Source organism: Ceratosolen solmsi, unplaced genomic scaffold (assembly GCF_000503995.2).
Source record: "Ceratosolen solmsi marchali unplaced genomic scaffold, CerSol_1.0 scaffold3, whole genome shotgun sequence".
Lineage (NCBI taxonomy): Eukaryota > Metazoa > Arthropoda > Insecta > Hymenoptera > Agaonidae > Ceratosolen > Ceratosolen solmsi.
This window is the reverse complement of record NW_011948428.1, coordinates 1425550-1438813: the sequence shown is the minus strand read 5'-3', so window position 1 is coordinate 1438813 and position 13264 is coordinate 1425550. Positions and strand designations below refer to the sequence as shown.

The following is a 13264-nucleotide window of genomic DNA, read 5'->3' as shown; positions in this document are numbered from 1 at the left end:
TATTTCGAAAAAAAATTCCAAACCCGAGCAAAAAATTTATAATTATAACCACACGTTATTTCAATTTTAAACGAGATTCTTATCTTTTCAAGAGTTTTAATAAATTATAGATAAGATAAAAAATTATTACCGGTTGTATTTTGAAATACGTTTCATGCAGTTCTTGTACTGGTTTAAGGCCCGTAATAGCTTCTAGAAGCTTGGGATCTGCTTTGTAAAAGTGAGGAAAGGAGAGATATACTGGAGCACCTAAAATGAAGACAAAAAGCGTAAAAAATTCCATTCTTTTAGTTACCTGCGCACATCCTGCAATTTCATCTAATTTTCATGTGTTATCAGAAGGACATTTAGGACAGTACGTGAAATAACTGATGTTGTAATGTTGGCAACATCGATACAAGGTGAGCCGGTTTATTATTAAAAATTTAATGAAAACCGTAGAATTAATCGAGTTAATGAAAATAATTCTAATAAAAAAAGTGTAAAATTCTCTATTTATTCATAAAGCACGATCAACCGTTTGAAGAAAAAAAAACAAACTCGAAAATACCAATAAATTTATTATGTGAATAATCGAGCAAATAAATGTAAATTATATCTTGTGATTCTAGTTGTTAATTGTAGGTATTAAAATTAATGCAAATAGATTTTAATTTCCTTTAATATATAATTAGTTGTCAATTAGGTCATTCAATTATTTTGGAGATTATAAGAGTCGATCGCTTACAAAGATTCTTTCAAATACTCCAAAATTAATATAAATAATACTTTAACTTATAAATCGCATAAATAATGAAGCAAGAAATCACGTACTCACCGAGGTGAGATAATAAATTATTCTTGAAAACAAAAAACAACTAAAAGTAACACCTAATTTGCAATGTCATTAATTTGTTCGAACTGCTATTATAAACTGTACTCCGAGTTTTCAATTTCCCATACACATAACGTTTACTTCAATATAAAAAGATTCTTATTTACGAACATTATAATTATAATGATACGTGCAAAAATACCGTTAACTGAATTTAATAATAAAGCACCGAGAGTATATAAAATTAATTAAAAATAAAAGGCCCGATTGTAAAATATTTCTTACATTCGAGCTTGACTTGACAATCGAATGTAACGGTTTCCTCGTAAAATTTATCGAAGCCTATATTTGGTTGTTTACAATAGATTAAACAATACAATAAGACACGATGAATCGAAAGTAGATAAGAATACTATTCAATGACAATGTTTCTCCAATCAGCAAAAGGTCTATCTGTCGACAATAGCAAAAAAAAAAAAAAAAAAAAAAAAAAAAAAAAAAAAAAAAATTAAAATGTTTATGAAACTCCGGTAACAGTATAAAAGTACAGTTTGATGACCTAAAATTACACCATTGCGGTCCACCTTAACGGGGCAATATCTTATGTGAGCGCGTCATGCGAAATTTCGGTACTTTACGCGCTCGTAAGCATCAGAGCTTTATGCAGCCGCTTCATGTCACGTGCCGAGCATTTTGCAAAATTCAAAGATAACGTCCGACACCTATTCACTTACTAAATTGACAAGGGCTGATGTTCTGTAATCCTCGTGTGGGGCATCTTGTGGGATCATCAGGACAGAAGCACTGATTGTCGGGCATTTCCTCGTTGGGTGGGTCGAAAACGTTATCGGTCGGCGTGTAGAGGTCCGCCTTTATACCGGTTTTCTCCGTGGGACCGCGATATTTCAGCGGTAGGACACGACAGAGGTCCTTGTCCCAGACATTAACTACATCCTCGCCGGTCCGGTCCCGCGGCGGGAAGAACGAGCCTGAAATCAGATGAATATTTTACCCGATAGCGTGTCTCAACTTTTTATCGTCGTTTTCCCATCTCCCGGCCCCTTCGTACTTTCTCCTTGATCGAGGACCTATTCCTTACACGTACATTTCAGCGCGTCGGCGGCGCGGTTCACCGAACTTCAGGATAGATTTACGGATAAAGTGTACAACGTGTGGAATTCGCGAAATTTATGAAATTTAATAAGCAATAGTCTCCGCTTGCCTTGTTTAATTATTTTATTACAATAAAATAACGTAATATTATTATAGAGATAAAATAACGTAATATTATTATCTATTTGTGCGCGCGCGTGTGTGTATGTATGTGTTAATGCGGGCGCTACGTATTTTTATAAATGCAAATGTTCTGCTGCGAGTGACTTTAATCTTGAACTATTTTTTAATATATTTGCTTGTTAACTAACTAATTTGCTTGTTTTAATTTGCTCTCGTTTGCTTTATCTAGCACGCAGATATCCGATTCTTCGTACTATGCGAGAACTATTTGTAACGCAAAATTTAGAAACATCGACCCATTTACATGAAAGTACAACAATTATCAATAAAAGAAGAAAAAAAACGAAAATCGGAGACTCTATTTTCTATCGAGTTATGTTTTACCACTACTGCCATCCTTTTTTTAATCTTTATAATATTCTACTTAGTGAAATCGGCATCTTTTGTAGAAAAATTTCAATATGTAAACTCGCTTCTTTTATCTACAATATAATTAGTGATATATAAGTAAATTTAATTAGGTATTCAACAATTGCAATATTTTCACATTAATCTGAACAAACATTAATTTATAGAAAAGTAAATAATATTGATAAATAAATAATATTTCACTGATATAATTACTTTAAAAATTGATTGCATGAATAATATATATATGGATAAATTGATAAATATTATAATTATATTAAATAAAGCTATAAATACAAAACTATAGAGTCCATCTATTTTTAATAATATAACAGAGAAAATTGTATAAAATACACTAATTAATTATAAAAGGAGTATATACAAATGTTTCAAAATATAGTTAGTTAACTAATATAATGAAAATTGACTAAAATCAACATTTCATAATAGCTACATTTGAATTAAATGATAATACATAATTGAATTTTATCAATCTAGTTGCTTTTTATCTTTATATTTAAGACTAATTGTAAAATTAATAAATCATTCATAAAAATATTAATATTATTAAATATTTTAAATTATTAAAGATTTTCAATATAATTGAATAAAAACCAATTCCCGTTTGCGTGTATATTTTCTCTGTGGGCGCGCGCGCGTTGTGTGTATGTGTGATTACGAATAATATAGAGAAATTTTCCTACCTTCTGAAGCTCTTATTGAATTACACGGTGGATCCGACCAATACGGAAGTCTATCTAGACCATTTAATCGATTTAGTAGACCGAATTCTCGCATGTCTGTATGACCCGTATAAATTGTTGAAACTTCTTCTAATGTCCCATTTCTCTATAATAATAATAATTTATTACTTTTTAGTTTCAACGCTATTATTATATATATATATATATATATATATATATATATAATGAAATAAAATTTTTTTAAATATTAATCTTTATAATATAGTAACTAATATGCACAAATATTTATAGATGCAAATATTATTCTTTGACATGCAAACACAAAGCATTCAAGTAAAATAATAAAATTTCTTACGGTGGACAATTAGAATAACTATAATAAACTTAAATACTTTCATATTACAATTCATTAATTTAGTTAATAACAAGCTCATTCCAACTAATCTAACTAAATGATAACTACGTTTTAATTTTTTTAAAAAACCCATCGATCTTTACTCAACAGTCGAAAATCTTACCCTCTTTATCCTGCAAACATCTTTGCATCCGCCATTTATGTAAAATTACAGATAACCATTTCGTCTCACAGATAAAATGAGAAAGAACAAATTAAGGAATGAGAAGTAAACTTCTGTGAAATTATATTATATTTCTTATAGGAAAACAGAGTATTTACCAAGGCACTCGTTTAGCGCAGAATTTTGTCAAATTCCAGATTATATGAAGCAAATAATCAGCTTCAGTAAGTAACCTGTGTCCTTGCCTAACAAAGTTTAATGAAAATTGCTGGTCTTACCCCGAGTAAGAGACCCATTTGGCTCATGGGCCTCAGCGCTTTCGGAAAGGACTGATGGGCTATACTGACTAGTGGATCGTCATAGCCGAAAATCAGCTGCTCTGCAGTTACAGGTACAAAGGGTTTCATGTCCATGCCGCTAAGGAACATGGATACACCGATATTGACTATATGCGGCAAGACCTTAGTTTGCTTCGTCAATGTCTGTGTAATTGTAATGCGATACACGGTCATTATTTTCCTTCGTTTATAGTTTATAGTTAGTTTATAGTTTAGTAATTGTATATATAGAATTAAATGTAATTGTTGAATAATACATTGTGAAATAAATAAGACAAGTTGGTGTTTAAATTAATTAATATGACAATGAACTTCAAGATGATTAGCTATTGAAAGCGGCTCGATAAAATTTTTACTATTGGCTTTAAATTATGCAATAATTGATTGATATCCATGTTTTAAACATATTGATTGATGAATAATCAATTATATTACCATTTTATCATAAATAATTGGAGTATCAAAATATTGTAATGAAATTTCATTAATTCGATTATATAATCGAATATTATTTTTCCTTGTAAAAATTCTTACGATTACGTACATGTGCATACATAAGCATAGAAAAGATATTTTAATAAGATTCCAATATATCATTGAAATATACATTTATGTATAAGCATATATTTATTATATGTGAAAAAAGAAAACAGAAAAGAAAGAATATTACAATCAAAAACACAAGTACTAATTTCGACATTAAATAATTAAATAAATTACATGCCAAACTTACTAGAAGAGGTATATTCGGTACCACTACTGGAAGGTTACTATCCTTGGATAACTCTGGTACAAAATTTAGAATCTTTTTGTGTTGATAAGTGACTGTCCCGTTATCATGAAAAACAATATTTACTTTCTCCATATTCTCTCTGAAAAGTAATAAGATATTAATTGTTGGAAATCCCGAAATGTAATGCATTTATGGTCAAAATTTATATTTATATGTAGTATTTGGAAAAAAAAAACTTATATTGCGGAAAGAGCATAATTTCACTTACTTACGTGTATTATAAAGAAATATTCTTAAATGCAATCAACTATTATGTAAAGGAAACGAAGGTAATCTATGATATAACTAAACCATACGATTATGACTTATTACCAGTATAAAATTGCAATTCCATACGTATCCTAAAGTCCTGAAATATATTTCTTTCTCAACCCATTCTCAACCTATAACAATCAATCAACTAATGCATTTTATCTAATCACAAATCAATGTTTTTAATTGTTTTCTATAACAAAAAAAAAAAAAAAAAAAATAGTTTCATCATTTCGCAATAAAATTTAGTGTATAAAAACATATAAATTCAGACATCCGTCAAACAAATGTAAATGAAAGTTGATATTTTATATTTTATATCACATAAAATAATAAATGTATTAGTTAATATCATTTACTTTTAAACATACAATCTACATCGGAATGTAAATAATTTATTTTTATTTTCTATTTTACTTAAAAAATTTTTTAAAACATTTACCACCCTAAATAATATAAATTTTTCAACAAAAACAATATACAATTGAGTGTCCTAATTGACTATATTTTAATCAATTATTCCATTACTTGGACACTTTATTTACAATACGCATCAATTAAAATTCAAGAAAGAAAAATGTTTTCAATTCTATTACTGCATAATTACAAATTATAATTTAAAACGTTAAGCTACTTCCGTTCTAACATCAAGAATTATTCAATTATAGTTTTTATAATGTTAATTTTCTATGACTGTGAAAATAGTTAATATTCTACTAACTAAAATGACAATAATGTAAATTTAAGTAAAAATTTGTTAAAATACAATGACATCGGAATTCCATATAAATTATTGCATACGAAAGAATGTATTAACATAATATTGGAAAGTAATAAAGTTAAATAAAGAAAGTTCGGAGACATTTTTATTGAAAATGCTTATTAATATTCATGATAGAAGAACTTTTGATATATGACAGAAAAATAATTACGAATTACAAAAATTGCTTCCTTAAGATTAATTATGAATTTACATAATTATCAAATTATATAATTAAATATAATTTTACCGAATAATAATTTATAGATTACTATTGCAAACATTAGAATTCAGATAGACATAATAACATAAAATATGTCGATAAGAATATAATATAATATTGAACTATTTTAAACAAATAAATAAAAATTAAATGATAATTATAAAAATTATGTATTATGACTCTACATATGACATTCAATTCTTAATAATCTGAACCATTAATATTAGTAATTTTAAATCGAATGTTGTGAAATTCGTGCGCCTGCTCAAAGTTAATTAAAGGCAACGGGTTATTATTTATTTAACCGATGTTAAGAAGTTTTAGTGCTCACTACAGATAATCTAATAGATAGTTTCGTACGAATTTACTAACGTATTTTTATTTCATTCGCTCTTTAAATATTAACTGCATAGGAAATAGTAACTGATTGATTTATGATATGGGTGATACTATAAAGAAACGAGGCCATTGATATTTTTATCAAGTCAGAATGTCAGCAAATTAATAACATTAGAAAAACTTATTTAGGACACAGTCGACTGCAGCAAATTTAACTAAGTATTTATATTTGCGCTTTTCATTGCATCATGGGAATATGCGTAAATTATTTCTTATTGCTTAATCACGTAATGACTTTTTCACTGTCGTGGCTGACAAAACTGGTTTCGATTTTTAAAAACGACGATTAGAGTGGTTCAAATTTTTTTATTTTCTAATGATTTTATGTTCTATGAAAGATTTTTCTTCATATGCTTGGAATCCTATTGTTTTTTTTTTTTTTTTTTTTTTTAAATATTTAATGTATTTGAAGTATGTAAAATTTGTAATAATTAGATTATGCCCGATATTTGAAATATACACATACAATGTCTAGAACTTTCTTTTTATTTCTAAATTGGAATATAACGATAAAAATTAATCTTACTATTCGATTAATTTTATAAATGCAAATGCAACTAAAAGATGAATCTTTTATTTTTGGAGAAATTTAATTTAATATTAATAGATGTAGAATTTTTTAATCGATATAATATAGTACGAGTGTCGACAATTATTTATACGCATTCATTAAATTCTAAATATTAAATAATGTCTAAATTTAAATGAATATTGTCTATACGAGCAATTGATGTGAACAAAATTACAATATAAATTATATCGATGATTAAACGTTAATTGATATAAAATAAATTCTTTATAAACTGTCTTCTTAAATATACTAAATTTATCTATTTAGTATCATAATGATAATAATATTAATATTAAAAGTGTTTTTTAATAACATGGATATTAATTACCGACTATAATGTACAATCAATGGTCAAGGTTAATTCTCGCACCTTACTCCTGACGTTTTTCAAATAGTCGAAAGATTTGCTCTCTTTCTCTCTCATCCTCGACACTTTACATATTCACTCTCTCTCCGCTTTTTATCATTTTCTTTGTTGTAATCAGCTACGTAATACTAACATAATGTAGTCAGTCACTCGCCATACCATCACGTAATACTAAACTTCCGTAGAAAGTGACTGCTTTTAATTTGCATACTTGCTGCATTTTAGCTTACCGACTACATAAACGCGTATGCTTTATGTTACTTAAGGTCACGAAATTGTACGTACGATGTTTAAAAAAATATATACGAGACGATTAATTTCCAAATTCAATTTTAAATATGATAGTGCACTGAACATGTGATTGTAAAAATTCTAACAAAAACAAATATTAATGTCGATTTAATCAGCCGTGTAACATCGATAAATCCTGTATATAATTACTTATGCTACTTTTAATAGCTTCATTAGCGCAAATCTTGTAATGTTTTCGTTATTTTCTACAGCAGATATGTACAAACAAAAACAAACAAACAAAAAATAAATAAATCTTTAAATGTCGTATTGTATCACTAAATTTAAATTGTACCCAATTTATAACATACCACTCTCTTATTTAATAGCCAATCTACTGCGAATATAAAGTTATATCTCTTCATATACTATAGATCACTTTTATGTACAACATTTACGTACAAATAAAATTAGCATATTTCATCAAAGTAACAATGAAAAGTATTACTTTCAAATTATATCAAATTATGCTTTTATAATTGTTCAATTAACGATGAAAAAGGACAACAATCATTTTAATAATTAATTATGACACTTGAAAAAACTGAAGCAACTGAAAACGATATTTATCATAATATAATTAACATAGCAGAGAAAATTGAAAAACTATCTATAAAAAAGAAAGCAGGACTCGGTATATGCGAGATCAAACGAATCAACGACCTAACGGCTTCTTTAATGTACATACACACGTAAGTGCACTTATACTATGGACACTCTAAGTGAAGTCATTCCTCTATACGAAAGATGAACTGCAATTATTATGCAATCAAAGATATACGTGTGACAGTAACAGCTAACGTGGAAAAAAATAATAATGAACGGTGACTACCATCTTAATGGATAGACTAATTAATATCGAACTACTGTTTGTTAAAAGTTTTTCAATAATGCAATTGAGTCAAGGTATTATCGTTTATAAAGTATAAATGAATGGTGATAAAATATTATTAACTTAATATAAATGTCTAGAGAAATACATTGTATATATTTAAAATTATATACAATCATAATAGTGTTTATGTATTATTTATTCATCGTATAATTAAAGATTTATTTCTAAATCAACCTATATTTAATTTATTATAAAAAGCTTTGTTTAAATTATTTAAATTATTAAAAGACTTCATTTATAATTGATTCTCAATTAGTAAATATAAAGTCTTATAATATATATTGTATAAATGATTTATGAAAATATGAACATTATAAAATTCCATAATATAAAAAATATTATAAAATATGTTAAATTGTGCTAGTAAAATAATTAGCTATTAATATCACAAATATCATTAAATAAATTGAAAAGCTTATTTCTTTAATAATTATTCTATGAAAAATTAAATATTGTTTCTAAACAGTAGTGTGCCAAATATACTTTATGAATAAATTTACTATTTTCTTGTGTAAATGTTTAAATCAGTTAAGTATTTAAGTATATTTAAGTATTAAAAAAAAAAAAAAAAAAAAATGATATAAAAGTAATTAGTCTAATATTATTTTTAAAAATTAGGTTTAATTAAAGAATATATATGGTGTAAAATATATTTTTTAATATTTATGTAGATGTAGTTAAAATCAACAAGAAAAATAACTTAATTTTACTACACATGACATGTAATATCATAAAATAAAATGAAAGTTTATCATTAATTATTAGTATAACGCATTTTCACTTGACAAGTTTTAAAAACATGTTCTTAGTTCAAAATATTCTTATTTTAAGCATTTCAACATAACACTGCCTTTGTTAATATTTTAAATACATATCTTTAATGTTACATTGAATAAACATTTAAATAAATGCTTTTTGACAGTTCTTTTGGCAAGTCTTTGAGCAGTGTGAACTGAAAATGTATTATTAAATCGCCGTTTGGTATATTAATTAAAATTATAAAATAAGATTCAAGAGACAAAGTTACTTTCTGGTTTTATTATTTTTATAAAGATAAAATTTTTTCTCAATGTTTTTAACTGATTAACTCTTCTTGAAATTATGTAAAAAAATAAACACTGAAAATAAAATATTTAAATACAAAGTATAACAAAAAATTGCATAATTTATTTTCTATTTACGATTATATATTTTCAACTGAAATTCTTAAATATTGCAAGTGTTTTAATATAAAAAAAATATTCAATATAATAATGTTCCATCTAAAAATTATCAACCTATATATTTATATATATAGGTTTTTTATGAAGTTAAACGAATCATGTGGAAATAATATATTTACCATATACTCAATTTCTTCAAATGAATACATTTTTCAAATTAAAAGTTTTAAAATCAAAACTACATAAATAAGAAATTAATTTTGTGGAAAATTGATTCGATGTTGCAGTTAATTAATGTGTATTTCAAAGATTATTAAAATTGTTAGTATATTTTTCTCATTAATGTCCGTAAAATTTTCAATTAAAAAAAATCAATATAATTTTACATCACAATGTCACCAGCCTTGGTAATGGTAAAAAATCAAGCCGTACAGTTTCAAAGATAGTTTGACACCACATTGACTCAACCTTGACAAGCCGATGCAGAAGAAAATTAATTAAACGATTATAGCATACACTTTTATTTCCTTAATCTGCATTTTTTTTTTCCGTCGATTTTTACGTGGTAAATGATTTAAAAACTGCGATAGAAATCTTGTATTTGTTCAGATTCATCATAATATTTTTCGCAATGTATATTATTCCTATTGTTATACAGATTTTATTGGATTTTCCCTAATATATAATTAACACTCGTATTATTTATCTACATCCGACGAATAATAAATTAAAACAGACGTGTTACTTACAAAAAACATTTAAAGAAAAAATTTCTTCTTCTATACTTTCTTAGAATACGCACGGGTACACATTGTTTTAATTGATAATTAAATTTACATAAATGTTAAGCTCATTATACATTTTAGAGAAAGAAATTGATATAATCATGTAAAAATACACTCTTTTTGTGACTTAAATAATAAACTATAAAGATTGATTTAAAATATTTTATGTAATATTTAAGTGAATGTATTTTATCGAACTTGCACTGTAAATTCGAGTTATCATACGAAAATATTAATTAATATTAATACGAAATATTATGAGAACGTATATTTCTGAAATATCATTTAAAGTGAGTTTTGCGAAGAAAATTTGTGTAATCAGACCATTTAATCAGAGCATCCTTCTTAATCTTAAGTGAAACTAGAAAAACTTGAGGAAGTATGTTTTAGTATAACGTAAAAAAAAACCAGCCGATGCGAATAATTGGCGTTCCGGTGCTGAGAAATGCTTGGCTATAGCTTGGCATAGGAAACAATGGGCGAGACGGGAAGATGACGAAGGGGTAGTAGCGAAAAGAGACACAGAGAAAGTGAGAGAGAGAGAGAGAGAGAGAGTGAAAGATAGATGAATGGACCCGGACTTGTTTCTTCATGGAGGTGCGCGTATAGAAATTGACCTGGATCGGCAATAGGACACGGAGAAGCTCAGAGATTGTCTCTCTTCTATACCCTATCATTTCTCGTTTGTAAAGGCCGCTAGATACAATAGAGAACAATTATCCATTACTCAAGTGTGCCAGATACCTCGTTAATGCTTAAGTGCTTCTTGTTTTTTTTTGCTTAGACTAGACAAAAACGATTTGGAATATGAAGAAGTGCTGAGACTTGGTTTCATTTGATGGTCACGCCATTAGTTAATAACTTATTTGTATTTTGACAATGTCGAATGTGGGTAAAATTTTAATGCAATCTATGTCCATTCATAACTTTTTTTTCATACTAAAAATCACGTTTTGTTTTTTTTATTATTATCCAATTCCTACCGTCATGTAAATATAAATTAGTAATAATGTTGTATATTATGGCACTAAAATCTAATGTTAAACAATTACCAGCTTACTATGCATAAATTAAATATTATAGCATATAAGTGATGCTTGGAAAACCGCAAGTATTTTAAAACATTATTAAAACTTTTTGGATTTATATTACGGTTATCTTTTTAAATTACTGCTTTTTAAAAATAATTTTCATGTTCGTGAATATAATTACAATTTCGTTAAAAATATACATGCTTATATCCTTAATATTACTTAAAATTAAGTTCCTTGTTTAAATTTCTTTAAATTACAAATTTAAGTATTTCAGAATATTCATTCAATTTAATAAGATATTCGTTGGATGAAAAGTTAAGTTTATTATTTCTCAATTCGCTAAATCTTAATTTGCTAATATTAATTTAATCTGATAACCATGATGTTATTATATAATACAGGCGTACAATAAATTATTTATATCATATCTAAGAACTAATTTTTCTATGAATCAAGAGTGCCTTACAAATATAATATATATAATTTTATTACGAAATTTAGGATTACAATTATACATATATATATATATATATATATATATATATATATTATTTTTTTTTTAATATATTATATTAGGATAATAATTTACGATTATGATAGTTGAAAATTTTTAATTATTTATATACATCCATTTAATTGCATATATATCGCTTAAGACGTTCTAATAATAAGTTCTTAAATACATTTGAAATTAAATCGACGCTTGTAAATTGTACTTTTTAAAGGTGGCAAGCATACTTAAAATTTTTATTATTATTATACAAATATGTGACCTCCTGCTAAATAATAACCACTGAAAAATTATTTCAAACTAGTAATTATATATTATTGTTTGAAAACATTAATGAAATAACAGTCGGTTTAAATTTGACAAGTAATTTGATGTTCCTGCCAGTAATTAAGTTTCTACCCACATTTATTAACTATTAATTATGCAGATTACTGAAATGTAAAGAGTAAAGAGTCCTCAATCCGTAATCCCGAATATTATGAGAAAATTAAATCTCCATAAATAGATGATATTATTTTACATATATTTTCAAGACAATATTCCATTGATTTTTTTTACAGAATCTTAAAATAAAATAATATTCTTATTCTCACAGCTTTAAAATCTTGTGTTAAATTTAAAAGTTTGTCTTTATAAACAAACTTTAACACACGTGATATATAACGTATAATATATAACGTATTAGAAAATTATTCATATTATGATCTCTAATTTATCTTATATTTCACTATTAAATTATATTAAATATATTGGCATATCGTATGGCTTATTCTAACATAAATAATAAATCTACTGAGAGGATTATGCGTGTAAATTTAATATTTATAAATGTAACACACAGTTACGGATAGTATTAAGGATTATTATAAATTTCATAATTTTATTATTGATCTACTGAATGCTGCATTATATATATATATATATATATATATATATATATATATATATATTAACAAATTATTTTTTAAAAAATATCGAGCCTCTTGAGCAAATTAAAAATATTACAATTTCCTCCAATGAAAAATTGACTTGAAAGGCACGCATAACAATACATTTAACAATACCTCATTAATTATATTACGTATTAATTGACGCTGTTGTAATATTATATTTTAAGAAAAATATAATATAATATATAATCACCTGTATACAAAAGGACCAATTTCCTGTAACTTTGGCTTTTCCTGATAGGTTAAAAAGTT

General features: G+C 25.9%; 1 protein-coding gene across 1 annotated transcript in view; it reads right to left on the bottom strand.

Annotated features, from left to right (window-relative positions):
* The window catches only part of dsb (scavenger receptor class B member debris buster), a 50680-nt gene that overhangs the window by 791 nt on the left and 36625 nt on the right, over nt 1–13264 (bottom strand). Inside the window, exons 3-8 of the mRNA XM_011501328.1 lie at nt 13206–13264; nt 4752–4890; nt 3959–4162; nt 3163–3307; nt 1549–1803; nt 131–249 (exon numbers count right to left, since the gene is read on the bottom strand). The exon at nt 13206–13264 is cut by the window's right edge and continues 105 nt beyond it. Coding sequence (XP_011499630.1) covers nt 131–249; nt 1549–1803; nt 3163–3307; nt 3959–4162; nt 4752–4890; nt 13206–13264 — 921 coding nt within the window. The remainder of the gene's footprint in view (nt 1–130; nt 250–1548; nt 1804–3162; nt 3308–3958; nt 4163–4751; nt 4891–13205) is intronic.